Genomic DNA, 22,730 nt, shown 5'->3' with positions numbered 1-22,730 from the left:
TTTCTTACGAACTCCTGTGTTCAAGATTTTTTGATTTCTTATAAAGCAGTTTGTAAATATCAGTGAGTATGATGTCAGTGACCAGGTGAAATGCCTTGTGTATGTCATAAGGGAGGCAAATGTTCGTAAGGTTATGCAAAGTGGATGGTAAAGATGTAACTGAAATCTAAATCTCCTGATTGGCAGTCATATGTAAATTATGAGGTAATTTTCCTTTTGCTGTTTGGTAGTCATTATTTTATGTACATATGTGGAATCTACCTGAAATATGCTTAATTGTATGCACAGCTAATAAAAGCTTCATTTTTTATTGATTATTCTTCTCTACATCTGTTCTCACGTTTGCTGTTGTCTTGTCTCCAGACCAAGTTTTCCAGGGGGGAACAGTACCTTGCTGTATGTTAGTCTGGTATTTGTGCAGTAGCCTTTCCTGGAATCTGGCCATTTCAGTTAGAAAGAGGCATATGGTAGACTCATGTTACTAAATAGATAGTGAAAGCAAATGGAAGAGAAGTAATTTGGGAGTGAGCAGATGAATGTCTAGCAGGATGGTTTTGAGGGCTCTCAATTTGAGGGCTGTATGATGTCAATCTGAACTCAGATGTGTTTTTTCATCCTGTGTGTGTAACTGATGAGGGTAAACATTTGCTAGGGATGGTCTTGAAATAAGTGTCCTTTCCTCTGCATTCAGACAGGTTGTAATATTCTCCTGAGTTCTTTTCCAGAGTAACATTACTATGGCAGACCGGTGCTAGATTTTTATCAATTGTAAAATCTAAAATGGGGAAAAAAATCCAGAGCCTGTGCTATATAAATTGAGAGTCAGTAAATTAGGAAAACAATTCAATTCAAATTCTTTTCCTTATATTTCTTCATAGGAATTTGTGAGGGTTTTACTTGAAATGGAATAGGTTTTTTTTGGAAAATTCTTTTTTCTGTCATAAAGACTCATGGTAAATCAGTGAATTTAACATGTTCTTCTGCAAAAGCTAGTGAATTAAATGAGCACAAATTACTGACAACTTTACTCCAGTAATGGACAGTCTGAAGACTGATGTACATTACATTGTCCTCCAGGACATTTCAGTACTGAAAAAAAAAATCTTTTGAGATAAACATAGTGAGTATGTTTCAAAGGACAATCTTCTCTCTAGGTATGAGATCTACTGCAGTAAGTTTGATACATAGCTAAAACAGTATCTGTACAATGTCTCATTAATGAAATCTAATATAAAAATGGTAAGTCCTAGAGTGGAACATACATTCTTCCCCTTAATAATGCTGGAATAGGGTAACACTGCTTAGTGAAAAAAAAAACTTAATTGTTGCCTCATCTATGGTCTGAATAGTATTTTCCTTCTTTAGAAAGGGAAATATGGGGGGAACAGATATCACTTTTTGTTTTAATATATTAAGTTTTAGAAATTGGAAGTTGATTCTTTCCCTCCTGCCTCTTGCTGCACCATCCTCTCCCTTGCCCTTCCTCCAAGAAATAGTCTGAGATCATGTTGTTAGACCTATTTGCTATAATTCTTGAATGTGTTTCTCCTGATAGACAGTAGTTTTGCTGGATAATAGAAAACATTCCATAAGATTACTGACCTTAATGTATTTTGTGTATTTGTAGACTATGGTGAGGTAAAATGATGTTTTAATCATTCCTGATAAAACTGACTTGGTACTTTCCAAGCTGTTTGTCATGTGTCATAATGTAATGGCTTTTCCTTCAAGATCTGCTTCTTCCAAAAGTTCTTCCGTCCACACACAGTATTCAAGACCGGATTTATCATTCATGTTTGCATTATGCAGGCATAGAATTGGTAAGATTGGAAGGGACTTCTGGAGATCATCTAGTCCAACCCCCCCTGCTCAAGCAGGGTCACCTAGAGCATGGCAGACAGAGTTGCATCTGGGCAGGCCTTGAAGATCTCCAGAGAAGGAGATTCCACAACCTCTCTCGGCAACCTGTGCCAGTGCTCTGCTGCTCTCACAATGAAGAAATTCCCCCTCATGCTCAGGCGGGACTTCTGTGCTTCAATTTCTGCCCATTGCCTCTTGCCCTGTTTCATGGGACAACTGAAAAGAGTTTGTCCCCGTCCCCTTGACACCCTCCCTTTGGGTACTTGTACACATTGATCAGATCCCCCCTCAGTCTTCTCTTCCCCAGGCTGAACAGGCCCAGCTCTCGCAGCCGTTCCTCCTAGGGCAGGTGCTCCAGCCCTCTGATCATCTTCGTAACCCTATACTGGACTCTCCAGTAGTTCTGTGTCTCTCTTGTCCTGGGGAGCCCAGAACTGGACACAGTTTGGGGGGATGCAGTTGGGACACATATTGTTCAAACCCTGGTCAGTGGGATCTGACTGTGTTATACTTTGACCGTTTTTGCTTTTCTTAATGTAATAATGCAGTCCATTCTACTTTTAGTAATTGCTTGCAATTTATTTGGACTGTTGCATGTACAGTAATCAATAGTCTGTTCGCTTTTCAGCAAGTGCTTCATTTCTCTTGTAGCTACTCAAGCTCTCAAAAGACTTTTTGAAATGTATTAATCTGTTGTTGTTCAAATGTGTGTACATATATGTATTTATACATGCATATATTTCTTCAATTCTCTTGACTTGTTTTTAAGCTATGAACATCACTAGTAATCAAACCAGTAGAGACCATCTGCAAACAATTTCCATATTAGCTGTCATAAGATCTTTGACTAAGTCTACAGTGAATAATCTCTTTATAGCAATCACTGTTCTGTGCTTTATCCTGAAAGCATTTTTTCCTCAGAGCAAAGGTGACAGAACTTGATTCCCCCTTGACCGTCAGACTTTTGTCTGTATACCTACACTTACAGTTCTGTTAGAATAACCTTGAATGTTATTTCTCTCTTTTTTTTTTAAAAAAAATACTTTCAATTTCTAGCTGAGCGTTTACTCCTTTCTTTTGCCCCCTTTCTCCCTTCCAATATTGGCTGTTCCCTTTCTATTAATTATTGCACAAAGAACAGTACATGCTGTGGGTAGTTAAAAGCCACAAGTATGCTGGTTTGCTGGCTGATGTGTAGTAGGTAGGATGCAACTGATAACTAAGATCAAGCTACTAACGTTAGTACTGTCAGGAGGGTAGTATCTTCTCCCCTACCAGCTGCTATCTTTTTTTTCCCCCCAATATCTTACAAATCCAGTGTTTTCAAGTCTTTCTACTATCAAAACCTGATGAAATTTGCCAGCTGCTCAAATTGTATTAGGAGGAAATGGAGGGATTGACATGCTGTATATTGCATTAGCCTCACTTTCAAAGATGGTCATTTTATATAGTCTTAAATTCCAGCACTTTCTCTGTCTTTTTAAGTCATTACTGAGAACTTGGTTTCTGAGGAATAACTTAGGTAAGGGGTATTTGCAACCTTGCCTTATCTGCAAAAGTTTTGAGAAAAGATAAAGTTCTCATCTGATGAATGATTTAGGATGAGATGATCATTTGGCACTTTTGCAAAAAGCTGTCTTTAAAAAGTTTAAGTGATTAATGTGTATTATACAATAATCAAACTGTATCTGCATTTCTGTAATTCCAGTACACAGTGCAATCATTCTTTTGTTGTAAGATAAGCAAATAAGTTTAAAGTTAGACTTCAGGACAAAATGTTGCTTCTGTTTATCATTTGAACTGAGCTTCTATAAACAGATTGGAAGAAGGTTTCTTTATCAGCTTATGAGAAACTTATATTTTTCAACAACAGAAAAACTAGGAATTAATATCCTGTGCAGAACAGTGAGATCAGTCATTTTATGTCATGGGTTTAGAATGGGTTGCATTTGTGTATGTTTGAAGAATATTTGTTGAATGTAGTCATCTTTAGGTGACTCTAGGTTTATCACTTCAGGTGATAAACCATTGCAAGCATACTTTTGCTGTATTTCATGTTTGTCTTCTCACTTTCTATTTACATGATAAAGGATGATGCTCGTCAACTATTTGTGTTAGCTGGAGCAGCAGAAGAAGGATTTATGACTGCAGAGCTTGCTGGAGTTATCAAGAGACTGTGGAAAGACGGTGGAGTTCAAGCCTGTTTCAACAGATCTAGAGAATACCAGCTTAATGACTCTGCTGCCTAGTAAGTACTGTGGAACAAATAAGATTCTCCCTCTCTTGTGGCTAATGGAACATAAGAGAAGTTAAATTTAATCTATTGAAGAATTCTATACCCAAGTAGATACAAAATGCAGAAGTAACTAGACAAAGGTACTGTCTCCTTGGGTCAGAATGCTGCAGCTGCCTCTTGAGCTTGGAGAGGAAGAGGTATGGTATAATTTTTGAATTTGAATCATGTCCTGACTAGTTAGCTTCTTAAGGAAGGCAAAAATTGCTTTTGTTGCTCTAATATGTAGCATTTATTTACAAAAACTTGAATCAGTTACTTTCATGTTCATAATCAAGTTATTGCTATGGTCCAACATTGCTGCATTTTCTTTGTGACTTAACATTCTCTGTTAGAAGTGTGTAGAGCAAAGGTAACAATCAAGATGTCTTTTACGATAGGATATTTAACTAAAAATATGTATTTAGTTAAGAATCAAAAGTGTAAGAGGGCAGGAAATAAGTCAGTCAAGGGAAAGAGTCAATTGGTGAAAGATAAGGTGACAGAGTGATGTGGCGTTGATAGTATCCTTACAGGGCAGTTTTTAAAGCTTTATGATTCTGAATGATTTGGTAATGTTTGAAGTTTTGTGCTTTTCTTAAAATTAGCTGCTTCTGTTCTTCAGAATAACTGTATGTAAATAATCAGCATGCAGGTGAAGTAACTGCCAGATGATTACAGCTGGAGTAATGTAATCATAGGCATGCTGAATGAGTAGAAATGTACTACAATTATGTTCAAAATAGCGCTATTTCCAGCACGATTATTATTTGTTTGCTGAACTTCTTCTAAAGGCACAGAGAGAGGTAACTAGAACAAGCTGAGCTGAAGATGACAGATCTCTTGACTTATACAAGCATGCTGTCTTATTTAAATATGATTCATTACGGAGTGTGTGGGACTTCATTTTGAGGATCACTTACCCTTCTTTGATAACCTCCTGTTCTGTTTTGTTGTCCTATTTAAAATACCTTTCCCTCCAATTCCTTAAGAAAACTTATTCTAAACATACTTGATTGTATCCTTAAAGGTACCAACTTCTGACTACATTGAAAGAAAATAACAGTCTTTTTCACTCTGGAAAAGGCCAAGTAAAATTTGTGTGTATTTAGAAATGCTAGGCTACTTGGCCATAAAAGTTTTGGAAATGAAAGTTTATTTTTTTTTAAAAAAATATGGACAATTAGAAATTTTGAATAGAAAGTTACTAGTCATGTATTAAGCATTGTCTATATTACTTCTGTCCAAAACACTGGATTGTTCTTTTTGCACTGATTTTTCAATTTCAATTCCAGGGTAAATTTGATTTTCAGAAAAGTTGGGGATCAATAGAAGTGTACAAAGATGAAAAAGTTCCTTTATCTGATGCAAATAACATCAGTAAACATAGAATCATGCTTCCATTTTGTGATTTTGAAAGAAGAATTCTTTGTAGTACATCCATTACATAAATCTTCTGTTTTTCTAGGATAAAATGTGTCTCAGACTTTATTTCTGTAATAATTAGAGGCAAATAATCTTGTAACTTGTGTCTTGTTCGCTTTTTTTTTGTCTTAAGAGAACTGTCTTTTATAAAAAAAAAAACAAGCACTATAATGAATAGACCTAGGATTTCTCAATTTGTATTATCTGGTTACTGCTCTATTCTTTGAATAACTGAAAGTACCGTTTATTTTTACCTTTAGTTACTTGAATGACTTGGACAGGATAGCACAAACCAGCTACATTCCAACTCAACAGGATGTTCTCAGGACTAGAGTGAAAACTACAGGAATAGTGGAAACTCACTTTACTTTCAAAGATCTTCATTTTAAGTATGTAAATCGTGATGTGTCTTCATCTGTCTATTATGGCTTCTATAGAGTTTCAGAAGATGGACTGTTAATACATCGATACAATTTATCAAATTTGCTAACCATGGCTTTGATTAGCTTCTTTTTTTTTTTTTTTTCCTCTTTTTTTTTTTCTCCCTTGGAATGTTTCTTAGTATTTGACTTCAGATTCCTTCATTTTTGAAGGGATGTCGGGGTTCATGGGAACTCTTGTAAATAACTCAGTCAAATTATTCAGATATTAAGAAATGCTTTCCTTTGGAAGCTTTATGTAAATTTGTTTTACATGTAAATTACATCACAAAATATTCTAATTTGTCATATTAAATATTAGTTATTATTCCATAATATTCTTTCCTTTTAAATTCAGATGTGTGCTGTTCTTGTATAAAAACACTAAATCATCTTCATGGGAAAACTAAATTCAAATCTATGTTATGTTTAAGGTAGTATTTATGTGGTTATGACAGAATGACTTGTTTCCTATGATGTGGATCTTACAAAATGAGGTTACTATTCTGATAATGAACATCTATTGGTCATAAAATGATGGAAAGTACAGGATAGTATAAATGTAATGCTATTCTATCTATTCCTGATTAGAAGGACTTGAGAAGAATCAGTAGAACTCAGAACATTGCATTTTCATTTAGATTAGGTGGAGATTATTGTCAGCATCTTCATGAGGAAATAATTATTTTCATGTAAATGCATGGTGAGTATTGTAACAGTCACTCTCAGGACCATCAGTACTATGAAAATGACATATTTTGGTTTGGTAATACACTAAGTTTTGTTTCTTGCTTTGGGAGGTTTTAAATGTTCAGAATTTTTATTCAACCATAAAATATTAGTAGTTAAAGTAGATGGGAAAGAATGGACATACTTTAGTCTCTTGCATATCTAAAGGGAGGTCTTAAATATTGAGAGTTTTTTCAAATAGACTTCAAGATGCTTTAATTGTGGCCTTTTGAATTATTGTGGATTAATCCTTAATTATAGCTTCCCAGAATACTTAAGGGCAGCTGGTGGGTGTATCTATTCTCTCTCCTCTCTTTTGATATTTTTTGTCAGTTTGCTTTTGTAGATGGATTTAATCTTTTATACTGTCAATGAATTTGTGTCCAGTCAGCTGCTTCCAGTCTATACTGATTATTTAATAGTCTATAGGGAAATTGCAGGCCACAGAATTATATTTCTTTAAAATATATGACCTGAAGACAGGTCTTTGGAAGTGTTAAGCTGGTATGGGCAGCTGTATGGTAGGTGGTGAAGTTTTGTGTATCTTATGAGGTAGACTTAAGGGGTTATCGGCAGGACTTGAACAGGTATAAGCTTAAGCTAATATTGAAAATATTTTTTTGGATTAACTAAAGGCATAAAAGGCTTGATTAGGTCAGGATGGGTATACATAAATAATATGACCAGCAATGCAATGTTCTGTAGTTTAAGTTTTTTCATTATCCTCTTTTCTGTTTTGCTATGTTTATTTTTAGATTAGGAGCTCTCTTGAGATTGGGCAACATTTTTACCTTCTATGTAAATTGCTTTGCATATGTTTGATTACTGAATCAATTTAAATGGGCAAGTAACAAGTCATTTTCATACTGTTTCTATAAACTGTTTCAGAAGTCAGGACTTTTTGAAGACAGAAGTAATATTCAAAGAATGTCTCATTTGCTAAATTATCAAAAATATTTCTATAAAAATTGTGAATTTTTGATTTTGGTACAAAATTTTAAAATGCTAAAGAATATTTTTTTCTGATTTTAATTCTGACAAATCTTTAAAATGTTTTTAAGTATGCATTATTCCATTACAGACTACTAAATAGGCAGTAAGAGTGAACATTGTCATTTGTGATAGCTTATCCAAAGAAAAGACCGCATTCACAATATTTTTGACAGTTTTTTAAAATTTAAGTTTTTTTTCTTCTCTACTTAATTTAGTATTTTTTTAAAATACAAATCTAACTACTTGGGACATTTTCACGTTCCTAAAGATGTTAATTGAATTCTTCCCAATGTACCTTATCCGGTCAGGTAGTACACTAGCATCTTAAATCAATAGGTTTGTATTTTGTTTTTAACCTGAGGTTGTATAAATAGCAAATAACTCCTAGTATGCAAGGCCCATTATCAGACTAATGTCATCTAGACTGTGGGGTGGTACCTAGGGGTAGCTAGTAGCAAAAGACATTTCTGTCGGTGTTCCTCCCCCTGCCCCTCTCCAACACACACACAAACACACCCTTTTTTGTTCTGTTTACTGCCCAGGAAAAACAGGAAGGGGGTTAATTGGATATAAATGTCAGTTTAAAAAAGTGTACAAGATTGAATTTCTCAGACTTCGCAGATATGTATCTTTCTTTTTGTAATCACCCACTCTACCTCAGAAATATTTGTCAAAAATTGTCCTTTGCAAGACTGAGGTGAACAAACAGCCTGCATAACCTTAAAGAAGCAGAAGCAACTAAATACCTGGTATCTATATCACATTCTGTATGGGTACTGGAATCACTTTTGTTGCTTAAATAATCTGAAAAAAAGCAGAACCTGGCAAATCTGCAACACTGTCTTGCAAAATCAGAATGTGCTAATGAAAATACCTTACACCAGCCCTTAAATGTGCACTCTTTCACATAATCCACTCAGGCCAGCTGTGTACTGTAAAAATAACTAAGTAACATATTTCCTAGGAGGATGATTAGAAGACGCTTCAACGCTTTACATTTATTTCAGTTTCAGTGAAATAAGTTATCTTAATGTGGCATAGACACTTTGGAATCTTGCCAAAAAAGATTTGTTTTCTTTAAGTGAAATATAAAAATCACTGAACTTTCTCTCATACTTTCATTCTTTAGTTAAGGTTCAGCTTTTATGAACACCTGCTCTTTCAGCACTGCCTTGTATTTCTTGAATCTACTGTGAACTTACCTTACACAAGCAAACTCTTTCTTTTTCTTTTTCTTTTTTTTTTTTTTTTTTTTGATAAGCAAAACTTATGCATGGTTTGTGCTATGAATTGTGCTGCCTGAGGCAAGTGCCTAAAAAGAGCTTGCCCTTAACCTTTCCATACTGGGAGGTGGAATCTGTAAAGTATCCAAGCTTCTTTTTTTCAGAACTTCTTAAAAGTTTCATTTAGATTAAACAGCTTCTATAAATGATTCAGCCTGTTGGGACTGTGATCGAACAGGCCTCCATATGATTTCTACCAGAGCAGCTTCAAAGTGTATAAATTGATGAGGCCTTTGCTCAGAATGGCTAATTATTCTGAAAGATACAGCCTATCTTTGAAAAATTTTGTCTTTGAGGATGTGTCAAATAATTTTTCAGTATGTTCTTTTTCTCTGAACTACATAGATGAAGCTTCATTACATAAAACAATAAGTCTTGTTTCTTGTTTCTGTTGATGTTCACTGTGAAACTCTGGTGCCCAAAACTTCACCCAGCACTGTATTTTATCACATAAACAATCTCAAAGATGACTGTAAAACAGTTTGTGTAAAGAACTGGGAATTTGCTACAGTATTAGAATGAATAAGCCAAAAAAGACAGCTGACACTAGCAGAGAGGCTATTTTGAACTGAAGCAAAGATTTCTGAATAAAATCAGCATCTGCATGTACAACTGGAAATGATACTAATTTTCTGTTCTAAAAGTCTTCAGTATTCTGGCTTTTCCCTCCCTTCCCAGAATATGTCCTGGCACTATAGTCTAAATAAACCAGAATTATGGTTGGTACAAGGACCTTCTAATACCATAACAGCACCAAGAGGATCAGGATCTGATGCTGAGACCTTTGGCCTTCTTGGCTACATGGGCACACTGCTGTCTCACAGGCAACTTATTATCCACAGGGACCCCTAGGTCCTTTCAGCCAGTTCTCAATCCACCTCGCTGTCCATTCATCTTACCCAGACTTCCTGAGCTTATCTAGGAGGGTGTTACAGGAGGCAGTGCTGAAAGCCTTGCTGAAATCACGGTAGGCAACATCCACTGCTCTTCCCTCAGCTACCCAGCCGGTCATTCCGTCACAGAAGGCTATCAGATTGGCCAAGTAGGATTTCCCCTTGGTGAATCCATGCTGGCTACTCCTGATCACCTTCTTTTCCTCCATGTCTGGAGATGACATCCAGAAGGAGCTGTTCCATCACCTTTCCAGGGATGGAGGTGAGGCTGACTATCCTGTAGTTTCCTGGGTCCTCCTTCTTGCCCCTTTTTGAAGACTAAAGTGATACTGGCTTTTCTGCAGTCCTCAGGCACCTCTCCAGTTCTTCATGTCCTTTCGAAGATGATGGAGAGCAGCTTGGCACAACACCCACCAGCTCCCTCAGCACTTGTGGGTGCATCCTGTTAGGGTCCGTGGATTTTTGGATGTCGAGTTTGCCCAAAAAATCTCTAACCTGATCCTCCTCAACCAAGGGAAAGTCTTCCTTTCTCCAAACCCTCTCTTGTTTCCAGGATCTGAGATTCCTGAGGGTTGGCTCTAGCAGTGAAGACAGAAGCAAAGAAGGCATTTGGTAACTCTGCCTTCTTTGTATCCTTTGTCCAGGGTCCCCACCACCTTCAGCAGTAGACCCACATTTTTCCTCTTGCTACTGATATCCATTGCCAGATTTAATTCCCAGTGGGCCTTAGCCTTCCTCATCACACCTCTGCATACTCTGACAACATTCTTATAATCCTCCCAAGTGGTCATGCATTATTATATTCTGTAAAGAAATAGATTTGTTTCTGTTCAGCCCTGCATGTCCTGTTGTCTTCCAAAAGACTAATATTGTATCCTCAGTACTAACACAACCCTGAATGATTTCCAGGCCAACCTAAAAACTCTTGTAAAGAGTTACAACTAAAAGGAGAACAGCATAAGTTGTTAGGCATCTTAACAATTACTATTTCAGTCTGGAAACGCCTTCCTGTACATCCTCTACAATTTTTACTTAATTAGGGGTTTAATGATAGATGCTGGCCTTTTTCCTGCTTTCAGGACACTAGATGAAGATGTAGGAACTGGTCTGTCCTGTGTTGTTGCTCTCTCTTCTCCCCCTGCTACTTGAACATTTTTGTGCCTAGTGAATTCCCAGCTCTTCTAGTTGGCAACATGGAAAGAATTTAATTTAATATTGATCTTGAAAATCCATAAAAACAAAAGTCGACCTCTTTAAAAAGATTGTTACTGCATTTCTTTTGTAGCCGGGAAGAAATTTTCAATTTTTCTGTGGTAGAATATGAAAGAATAGGATATGGTGCATGGTGACCATGTTGCATTGACTTGAAGCCATAAATGACCACCAGAATTTGAGAGACTTCTATGATAGGGAAGAGACAAGTGGGGAAAAAAATCTGTGTTCTATCTTGTTGAGAAGACAGAATCTCTTAATTTCAGGGTACCATTGTTTGTCTCCTGTTTTTCATGGCTCATAGTTCATTACAGACAGGATGCTATCTGACTTGCAGAAAGCTTCTTAGTGGTATCTAGTGAAAGTTAGTATCTCAAAATTGCTTTAACCCAGGGTAGTTACAAAATAGCTACACATTTAGCAAAGAAAAACCTATTCACATGTGGTTGATTTATTGATTCTCTGCTGTTAAGTTCTGGAATGTGGTCTTTTTCAGTTCTTCTGTGTCTACTAAGCTCAGAGTTCAGGGGAACCAGGAGATGCTCACCTTTATAGATCATTGTTCCCACTGATGGCATTTCCCCCTAAATATTTTTATATTTATTTCTTTTAAGAGAATTTTGAAGAGAATTTTTTGGTGTCTCTGAAACCTGATCAGCTGAAAAGTAGATGAAACTGCACTTCATTTTAAGAGGTTTATAAGCCAAAAGTCACCAGCATTTATAGACTGCAGATTAAATGTGAAAAGGTGAAAATTAGATTTTTTTAAAAAATATTTAAGTTCAGAATACTGAGACAATATTAATCAGTGTTACTTTTCTCGGATTTCTTTAATATAAGCATTTTTGCAGCTACTAAACCAGAGACAGCTCTACTCTTGCACTCCTGCATTGTTAATCAGTATCTTCTGTTATTTTAGACTTTTTGTTCATTTAGGCAAAAAACAGCTTTGATCTAATTTACATTTAGTAAAGCTAATCCTGTGTATTTTTTGCTTCTTATAATTTGTAAAAGAAATAGCACAAATTATTTGGAAACAAGTAGATTGATTTAGATTTCTTCTCTCTTCCTATTAAAGTTGTTTCTTGTACTGGAGTATTGAGGGTATTACAAATTATAATATTACAGTTTATGTCCTTTCTTCAAACTTCTTTGATCACACTTACACAACTGTCAGTTCAGATTTTATTGTCTAACATTCAGAAAGCTAGAACTTCAAAGTTCATTCCATAATTTATTTATTTATTTATTTATATCTTTTTTTTTTTTTTTTTTTTTTGCAGAATGTTTGATGTTGGAGGTCAAAGATCAGAGCGGAAGAAGTGGATTCATTGTTTTGAAGGTGTTACAGCAATTATTTTTTGTGTGGCATTAAGTGATTATGACTTGGTCTTGGCTGAAGATGAGGAAATGGTAAGTACCTTAATCTTGAAGAAGGGCATAGTTGGGGGATAGAAACTGAGTTTGAAAGTAAACCTGAATACCTTTTTGAGAAAGTATTGTTCCCTTAAGTCTGTTTTTTTTTTTTGTGTGTACTAGGCCTCAGAGAAATGGTGATAGAGTTCATGATTTTGAATATCAAACATTTCCTGATGTTCTCAGCAGGAATAGTTTGATCCTTCACTCCTTTCTCCTCTTCTGAGATATAACTCTTTCCATAACAGTGTCCACAAAATAACACCCTATTATCTGAGTGTTCTAAAGTGATGCTTGCTTATTGTGTTTAAATCATTAAGAGACTTCTGTGATCTTCCTCATGTTCTGCAACTTCCTATATAAAGTACATATGGGGAAGAAAGAAATGTTTGTGGGGGAATGTGGGGGAGGTGGAAGGGGACTTCCAAGTCAGATTGGTCATAGCTGGTGTCCTGCTACTGAAATGGATGGAAGCCTGGCCCAAGTGTGTAGGTCAGATATATTTTCTACAGAGTTTTAAAAAAAATGGAGGAGAGAAAAAACTACTCACTTCATTCTCTAGGTCTGTAGAACTTTTTTTGTCATACTAAAATCTGGAGTAGGTACCAAATTTCAACTTCCAGAAGAACTAATCAGTAAGTCTGCTAGAATATCATTATAATTGCAAAACAGCAAAAGTTCCTAAAATATTAAACACTGACTTAAGCCTAGAAGTGAGAACAAATAAATGAGCAGTTGCTCAAGCACCTTTCATGAAAGTGTTACTTTAAGGCAGTTCGTTGCAATGATCTTGGACTCACTGTATTTCTGTGATTAAAATTTAATTCCAGATGCTAGGCACTTAGTTTTTTAACTTACCTGCTTCACTTGTACCTTCCTATCTAAAAATATGTATTTTAATTTTACTATTGAAGTCTGAAAAATACAGTAAAGTATTTTTTTCCCCAATTACAGAATCGGATGCATGAAAGCATGAAATTGTTTGACAGTATCTGCAACAATAAATGGTTCACAGACACTTCTATTATTCTCTTCCTAAACAAGAAAGATCTCTTTGAAGAAAAAATCAAAAGGAGTCCTCTCACTATTTGCTACCCTGAATATGCAGGTATGGAGGGGGAGAAAAGTCAGGTAGCTTTCAACTACATTTTATTTCTGCACAAATCAGGAGGAACATGAGCTGTGTATAAAGTTAGGAGAAAACATTTCTTTTTAGTTTTTTTTAACTGAGAGTTGATGTGGAAGTAGAAGTACTTAAGCAGAACAACATGATAGTTCTAACCTTAATTATGTTGTATTATGGGTTGAATTCTGCCCTTGAAGAATAAAGATTGAAATCAAATATAAATAAAATAAAGATGATTACGGATTATAACTTCCTACTGTATGCTACAAATGGTTATGCTAAAAAGTATTTACATCTAATTTACAGACATTAATAGCATGGTAAGCGATGACTGATTCTGAAACATTACACAAATACAGTTAAGTTAGGAGGAAAAAAAACTCATGAAGAGGGAAAATTTTCAAAAACGTAGCCTCTCCAAAGATTTTTTCTGATAGATGTTTGCAAACTTACTGTGAAACTGTAGGTAGGAGAACTTCATATCAAGTATCTAAAATATTTAAATGAAACAAAATTAGAGATGGATTTGGTTTTTTTTATGAATCACAAAATAATGCTAAAATCAGAATAGTCTTTGCTAAAGTCAGAATTGGCTTTCTAAACAGATGGAGTAATGTTGATCCATTGTTAGCATTTACATGTTACTAGAGTTACTCTTTTCAGATTAATCTGCTTCAGCCCTTGTTCTGTATTTTCATAATATTTTGTACTTAGTTTTTTTTTTTTTTTTTTTCATTACTAGTAGCAGTCCCTGATGATACACAAGAGTTGATTGGGAGAATGTACAAGTAGGTTAGAAGCTTGCTTTTTCAGTAAATACACATGAAGAGGTTTTATTTAGCCCGGTTTAGCCTTTTTATGTGTGGTTTTCACTATAACTTTAGATTGTTCTATTTTACAGAAGGTAGTAGGCTTGAGATAAAAAGCTTAGAAGAAATGTGTATGCCAAAAGTATTTAATGGAATGGGGTTGGGGGTAGCATCAAAACCTGTTAAAACAGGAAAAGGAAATGTGAATAGGTTGGGTGAAGTAGCCAAAATATCCTGGTGTGGGGAAGAGCTACAGTTCATTAGTGACTTGCTCTATCTACCACTGAAGAAAATGGAAATACTCTTGATGCTGAATTGACTCCTTAGTTTTTAATGTTAAATATATGTCCAAAATGTTTCCTTCCATGAGAATTACTTATATCTTAAAACAATGTCTGTGAAGTTACTTAAATCAGCATCCTGCTCTTCATGTTTAAGTTAACTATTAAGTTAACTAAGTTAACTAAGCAAAAGTATTGCTTGCTTGAGTGATATAATACACACCTTGTTCTTTCTCAGTTTGAAATCTGCTTATTGAGCAATTTTTTTTCTTCTAGGATCAAACACTTACGAAGAAGCAGCTGCTTACATTCAATGCCAGTTTGAAGATCTGAACAAGAGAAAAGACACAAAGGAAATCTACACTCATTTCACATGTGCCACGGATACAAAGAATGTACAATTTGTTTTTGATGCTGTAACTGATGTCATTATAAAAAATAACCTTAAAGACTGTGGCCTCTTCTAAGAGCAGACAGAATTTTGTTAAATGGTAAATTAAATGCCTGAAAACAGGACTTCAGCGTTTGGAATATGCCTATGTAGTGTAAAACTTACATAGATATACTTAATTCTCTTTATTTTATTTTTAGGTTTGAAGAACGTCTTCACACAAATCTAATCTGATTGGTTTCAATGTGAAAGAAATAAAAAATATGTTGTGTTGAATGATAGACCAGTACTGTACTTGCCTGTTTTAACAGCTTTATTTATGTTTGTCTTGTAAATTTAAGTAATTGGGTAACTGAGATGTCTTTCAACTGTATGTATTCTTATAATTGTAGTAATGTATTTGTATAAATGTTGAACAGAATATTTTAGTAACTTGATGTCCTCTTAAAATTTCTGTGTTTTATTAAAATGCTCTTAGAGGGGACAGACACTTTTTGCCTTTTGATTATTTAAACATCTTGTAAAATTAAATTTTCTTTTCATCGTAAGTGTGCATGCTGCCTTATTCTGTTGGTGATATTGTATATGATGTTAGGGTTTTTTTTTTTTTTGATATTTAAACAGCTCCCTACGCCTACTCAGATTTAAAGAGACCTAATAAATAAAACTTGTTTTTTTGCCTTAAATTTTGAAAAAATCTTCTTAAAATTTAAGATAAATACAAAGATTATTTTTTAAAATTTAATTGAAATCCACAGCTTATGAAACTTGGGCTTGCAGTCTTTGCAGTGCAAATATGGCAACACTGAGAAATTGAATTTAAGATTCATCAATCATTGAAGTTGATTGAAATGCAGAAATGAAGTTAAAACACACACATACAGTAACAATAAAGTCTGAAACCATGATCTTTACTCATTGGAGTGATTGGACAAGTTGCCTTTGCTCATTTTATATTATATAGGTAACAAAAAAGAGGGTTTTCTGCTTGCTTAAGAAATAAAATGAGGTTCTCCTTAAACACTTTGCTATTTTCTGGTAATAAAACTAGTTTGATAATGATAGAAATATTAGGACCTCCCACAAGATATGGTACAGTGGTCTCAGTATTTTGGACAGGATGACTTAGTGACTTTCAGATGTTAATTCTTTACTCCCTCTAATGATATTTAAACTCAGACTTTCTTTAGAGTAGGTTAAAAATACTGTTTTTTCCTTTATATGACTTGTTATCTTAGGATCATATGCATTGCCTTATGATTAGTGTCAGAACTGATTTTTATACCTATTTCAGAAAGAATAAGCTTCTGTTTGTAAAAAAAAAAAAAAAAAAAAAAAAATCATGGATGGTTGCCTTCAATGTATTTTGTCATCTAGAATATTTACGTGCACCAAACTTTGAAATATGATTTTTCTCTAATAGACTATATCAGGCAGCTACTGTACACTCTAAGTTGTTTGAGAAGGAAAAAGTCTTTGAATCTTTTGATTTTTTTGCATATTATCTTAATGTATCTGTTCTTAGAAGTGTTCAACCAAAATATCTCAATCATTGTTCTTTTACTTAATTTTTGGTTGTGTATATGTTTCATTTAGGCTTCAGATTGAGCAATTTTTACCTGTATTGTTTTTTTTTTTTTGATGCTTCTGTTGTTGGAAAAGCATTTAGCAATTCTGTATCTAATGAAAGATTAGAAAAGCTATTAATTTAATACGTTTGTTGAATATATTTGGACACTGAGCTTTTTTAGCAGTTATGGTAAACAGTTTCTATATCCTGGGCTGCTTTTAGTTGTGCTTTTACAGTTCTGGATATGTAACTGATTTTTAACCTCCTTGGAATACTTTGCGGCAATATTTAAATCCACATTTAGTTGGTTCTTGTACTTAATGTAAAAATTAATGTAAAAAAAAATGGAGTTAATCAAATGACTAAAGTTAATAAATCTAAACTTTGTGCCTTGCTTAAAAGAAATGTTTTTCTTTAAACTTGTTGATGGAAGTCTTTCTGCATCCATCCTGTAAAAATAGCTAGGTGGTAATAAGGAGAAGCTGCAAAGTTGAGAGTAAATTCACAAGCTTTATGCAAGAAAGAGATAAAAATGAACATAAATAGATATTACTAATTCCTGTTTTTTTTCTTTGCCACTGTTCATAACAGCTAAAATTTCAGAATTCTTGCGATTTTGTACCTAGTGTCTTCTGAATTAATCATCTTACTGTAGACAATACTATGAGATACTTGTGCTTTTTGAGTCCAGGAGGATGAACATGTCTTTTCTGACTTGGTGTGTTGGCAGCCAATATGTTCCTATATAGGTTCTCTGTACTGGTACTTTGTTTAGACTTACAAAATTGCCTATATGAAAGCTGTTCCTATTCAAATATTAAAGGCCAAATATATCATTGATATCTGTTCTAAGATTCTCAAAATGGAGTTGATGATGAAAATTAGTTCATAAGTGATGCTTAAAATAGTCTCTGGAACTGGTTCACATCTTAAAAATCTTGCCATAATCCAGAAGTTAATCTCTTGTTTAGATATTCTTATAATTATCCTCATTGAAAGCAAATACTCTGTTTTGAATGTATCCAGTTTCAGCTTTCAGCCCAGTGGATCTTACAGGAGGTTTTCTTACCAAAGAAGACAATCTATCAATAGAAATCCTCTTCCCCGTTAAAGCTATATTAACTATAATGAAATAATTCCAGTATGAATATTTTCAGACTTGTTTCTTGACTTATTACATGATCTTGCCTAAGCTTACTGGGTTTTAATTATATAGTTTTTGGTAATCAATACATGCTGCTTTGGACTCCTGTCTTGATTGTCTTGGGCAAAATTGAGGATCTCTGATAACACAGTTGATCACTTTTTGTACTGAGATGAAGGCTCTTTGTCATGCTAAGCCTGTGCTCCAGGAAAAGCTGCTAGAGTACTTACATGCAATGGAGAAAGATGCAAGCTTGATTTTCACTGCAGCTCCTCTGTTTTGTCAGCAGGCTCCTCAGTCTGAGGCAGGTCTAGAAAATGGAGGAAACTATTGCTCCTCCACTGCCTAAAAAGATCGGTCGTGTGCTTCAGCAGTCTTGCTCCAGGACGATCTTCGCTGAGCCTCCTGTTCCTTCTCCCAGTATGTAGCGAATCATATGCTTGTGAAGACTTTGCTAATCGAGTATGGTGTGGGTGAGCATACTGGCTATGGTTGGAGCCTTTCAGTAACTAAGAAAGGTGTTATTATATAGTTATTTTTAGGATGCTCAGCTGTGAGAAGTATGACTTGGAAAACTTGTGTGCCTTTACCTACCGAATTTGGAAGAAATTTGGGGTTACATGTATTAGCTTAAAAGAGTCAAAACAAGGTCTAGGGTCATAGCACAGAAATGGAGTAGCATCTGTTGGATTGCAGTTTCTGTTCCTATATAGGCAATTGACAGTTTCAAGATTTAAATTCTACTTTAAACCTTTGAGGATGGGGGGAAGATACCAAACTGTAGCATGCTGAACAGCCTGATGGCCAGCATGCATCGGAAACGGGGAAACTAAGATAAATTTCTTGTTCTAGATCAAGTAAGAAACCTGACTGATACTGACTATTCTACTCCATGGATGTCTTAAAGTTATTCTACCTCATGTTAATGACAATAGCCTGTGGCTCAGAGAGGAGTGCGGGGGTTGTAAACTTCATTTTGAAAAAATGATAGCAGATCATTCCTGAATAGCTCATAGCCTCTAAAATAGTGCGTTCACCAGGTAGATGAGATTGGTGATTAAAGAACCTGAGATTTGAGGGACACACGTTCTGCTGAGTGCCCTAATTACAGTTACTAACTGCATGAGGCAGTGTCTGTACTTTTTGCAAAAGCTCTGTTTTGTGGCTCTGAAGGTTAGGTAGGAATGTTAAATTTCAGTTGCATAGGTGCAAGAAAACTCTTCCCTGCTCTATGCCTCGAGAATACCTTCTAAGAAGCTGCCTTGATGTAAGAGGAACCTGGGAACAGAATTTTAATCAGAGATGTACCAGAGTTGGGCAAATGCACTGCATTTGAAAATGACTGCGGCAAAATGCATCTATCAAGCTTTTGTCCATAGTATAATTAGGAGCAATGCTCTTCAAATTTGGACATTCTGGTTGATCCGTTCTGCATGTGATTGTTTTTTTCAGTGGTTGTGGTAGTGGGGAAAGTTTATGAGTGTTTGGACATAGCAGAGACCAGGACTGTTAATCAGTTTTCTTTTGATAATATTCTGCTTGTACTCGGGCATGGTCCATCTGCTTTACACACATACTCAAAGGTAATAATGATTTCTTTCAGAAATCGGTGTCTTACTCTGTGGTGGTCGTGGTGGGGGGGTGGCGAGGAAGCTGATGTGTAGTCACAAATTCCAACAGTTTCTCTGTTTCAACATAGCAATTCTTCAACTATGTCGTAAATTAAGAAAACAAATCTATTCAAAAACCACACAAAACTAAGTTATTCTGAGAACTGCGCTTCATAGTTTTGATAAAAGCTAATACTTGTCCTGTATGCCAGGATATTTTTTGTAGATAAAAATGCAACTATTCAAGTTTGACTTACGGAATCAAAACAGGAAATAGTTTATTTAGCTTCTGTCATGGGCTTTGTGATCAAGCAAGATAATTCTGCAGTAGAATAATGTTAACTTTGTGGAAATTGCCAAAGCTTACATTTCTATTCGTTAGGGAATTTGGCAACTTCAGATATTTATTTTATAGTTTAGAATATAAAAAGCAATAATCAGAAAATTAAATTCAATTAACTTTATTGTGGCAAAGCTATATGAAGACAAAGATGTGATCGTCCTGTATTTAGTATTTTAAGAATCGAAAAAGATAGTTCATCATGTCAAACTTATGATGATCTACTGTTTTTAATGTTTAAAAATCTAGTTTTAATTTTCATAATTCTAGAGATGCTATTACAAAAGAAGTATATTTTGTTTGATACCATACATGGAAATTTGGGCATTTTTGGTCAATTTCTGAAGTGATTGCTTATATTTATGCCAGTATCTTTCATACTCAAACTATGCTTCTTTGGCTTGGTGTCTTTGCCTTGTTTGTCTATTTATGACATAAATCGTTAAAATTCATAGTGCTTGGCTTCCTGGCTCAATTTAAGGAATCAGAATTTGTTGTAGAATTTCAAACATGTTCCAAAAGGTATGATGCTGAGGCTGTTAAAGGAATTTTATAGTGATTTTAATGTTAAACTTCAGCAATAGGGACAAGTGATTTCATTTATTCAAAGTAAACTGGGAAAAGAAGATTAATGGAGTAGCTGAAGTGTACTATTTGAGCCTTCCTGAGACCCATGCTGAAATACTGTGCTTACACAGGATAGCATAGAGGCACAATGAAGCATTTGTATTTTCCGTGGAATTACAGTTAATCCTGATTGGGCTAATGTTTTAGTCCAGTGCACTGACAGTTAGCATCTTTGAAGGAAGACATGGTAAAATAATATCAATGAGAAGTGACCCTGAACATACCAGAGCACAAATCTTAAGGATCTTTGAGGCCAGCCTGTGATGACAATGCTGTATATGGGTAATAGCTGCTTCAGCAATATCAAAAGGACTTCAGAAAGCAGTGAGTAATTGTTACAAATGTTCAGCACCTCAAGTGAGTTGTGTTAATTGATTGCCTGTCAGTTGAAATGTAAAAATTATATGACTACCTTTGACAAATGCCAAGTAGTTCAATTTAGTTTGAAACACAGTGAAACTTGTACGTCTAAGGCAGACAAACATCACTAAAGAAATGATCTGCAAAATTAAAAAATAAACAGATTAGATTATAAAGGCTTGTATGCTCCCCCAACAGTTATACACATGATCATGTAACACTGGCATTTCAGAAACTCATTTATGAAGTGGATCTATGCCAGATTTTTGCAGATCAGATTTTGGAGATAGCACTTTTCTTTGCCATACTATTCACAGAACTGAGAAGATGATGGCACTAATGGTGCTGCCTATAATCCAGTTGCTGGGCTATTCAGCTGGCAACTGGGAGACCAAAGTTCAAACTTGGTCTGATTTTTTGAAAAGTATTTGACCTTCTTTCCATATTTGAAAAAAATGCCCTAACCAATAGTGAACTAAATAATCTGAAAAAGTTACTTTTAGCTTGTCCTGTTAATTAAAGTAAAATAACTTAAGCAGAAGAGGAGCTAATCTCAGAGCTTTCCTCAGATCTTTGCTCTGAGTCAAAGCAGATGATCCTACATCCTGAATGTGCCTTGGCCAGTTACATTGTGTTACATGATACTACAGCTATGTCCCTCCCCATCACCTTTGTAAATGGCAACAAAATTCTTATTTATAATAATTTGCAATGTCTAATTCAACTTCATAAATGAACTTCAAATTATTTTTGGAACTATCAGCAAACAAAAAGAGCTCATTTGAACACTGGTGTAGTTGTTCTTTAGCTTTTTCTTTGTTGAGCTAGATTGATTTGGCCCCTTGAATTTTTTTTACAACACAGCATTTTTAGCCTTTAACCATTCTTGCAACACTTTCCTGCATAAGCTTCAATTTCTCCCTGTGTTTCATGAATTGCAAAGCTATTTATAAGTGAAAAAGATTTATAAGTGGAAAGCTTTATTAATTTCATTTTTCATATGATGGGTAGGGAAAGAAAGAATAAAAATAATTTTACCAAAACATCACTGATTCATCTCAACAAGTTTCCAAATTTTCTATACTCAAAGCTTAAATACCATCAAAAGGGTTTATAAGTTGCTAAACAATCTAGTAGGCTTTTTAAATTCACACATTGAAAGATGAAAAACAATTTTATAGACTGGAAGATTAAAACAAAAGCAAACAGACAAGAAAAGCTTTGGCTACTTCCATCTGTTCCTGATCAGACTAAAATAGTTAATGAATGACTTAATGGAAGCCATGGTGTTAGCAGGGAAAACTAGACAAAGATCATAATACTGTTGACGCTCTGGAATAATTCAGGTTGTATTTTGAGGAAAGGCCATCAATCAGACAGGACTTCAGGCATTAATGGAACAGCAGAACTCTTTACATTACTGAATCAAACAATCCTGCTTCCTTGCAAGGTATTTTTCCCTTGCCTGTGATCCAGTTTTGAACACAGGTCCTTGTCAAAGCATTTCTTTGCCTGATTGCCAACCACTTGTGCTGGGATCACCTCTAATGCTCCTCTTGGACTACTGAGTTCAGAAAGAGATTCCTAGGAAGTCAGGTCGTTTTTTGGTTTGAACTCCCAGGGGGTTAAGTTGTATTTTTAATGAAACTCCTTTTTTAGGGATGATATTCTAGAAAGTGGAATACTGAAGTTATTTCAATGTTAGTTTGTCTCTGCAGGCTTCTGTGCTTTAAGTGCAGCAAATTTACGTATTTCTAGTGCTTCATTATGCCAAAATAAGGTACTTATTAATAATTGTATTGCCATAGTTCTTCATTTCTATTCTAAGTAGAAATCCAGTAATGCAACTTTCTGCCCCTCTGCTTTGAATTCTCGATACGCAGATTACATGAGAAATATGGTTGGAAATTAAGCTAACAGTCTGCTATGATTTCATATTTCCATTAATCTTGTAAGTATGTTTTTATTGT

At 35.0% G+C, this 22,730-nt stretch overlaps 1 protein-coding gene across 3 annotated transcripts in view; it reads left to right on the top strand.

The window, feature by feature from the left end:
• GNAI1 (G protein subunit alpha i1) overlaps positions 1-17,434 on the top strand; it is a 36,155-nt gene extending 18,721 nt beyond the window's left edge. For 2 of the 3 annotated variants that reach the window (XM_062581398.1, XM_062581389.1), the window contains exons 5-9: positions 3,951-4,108; positions 5,818-5,946; positions 12,370-12,499; positions 13,457-13,610; positions 14,995-17,434. In XM_062581398.1, coding sequence (XP_062437382.1) covers positions 3,951-4,108; positions 5,818-5,946; positions 12,370-12,499; positions 13,457-13,610; positions 14,995-15,185 — 762 coding nt within the window. In that variant the 3' untranslated portion in view covers positions 15,186-17,434. The remainder of the gene's footprint in view (positions 1-3,950; positions 4,109-5,817; positions 5,947-12,369; positions 12,500-13,456; positions 13,611-14,994) is intronic. The other variant, XM_062581382.1, reaches the window with a different exon arrangement.
• Positions 17,435-22,730: the final 5,296 nt, after the last annotated feature.

This window comes from Rhea pennata, chromosome 1, assembly GCF_028389875.1.
Source record: "Rhea pennata isolate bPtePen1 chromosome 1, bPtePen1.pri, whole genome shotgun sequence".
Lineage (NCBI taxonomy): Eukaryota > Metazoa > Chordata > Aves > Rheiformes > Rheidae > Rhea > Rhea pennata.
The sequence above is the reverse complement of the archived record's forward strand: the minus strand, read 5'-3'. Positions and strand labels throughout refer to the sequence as shown.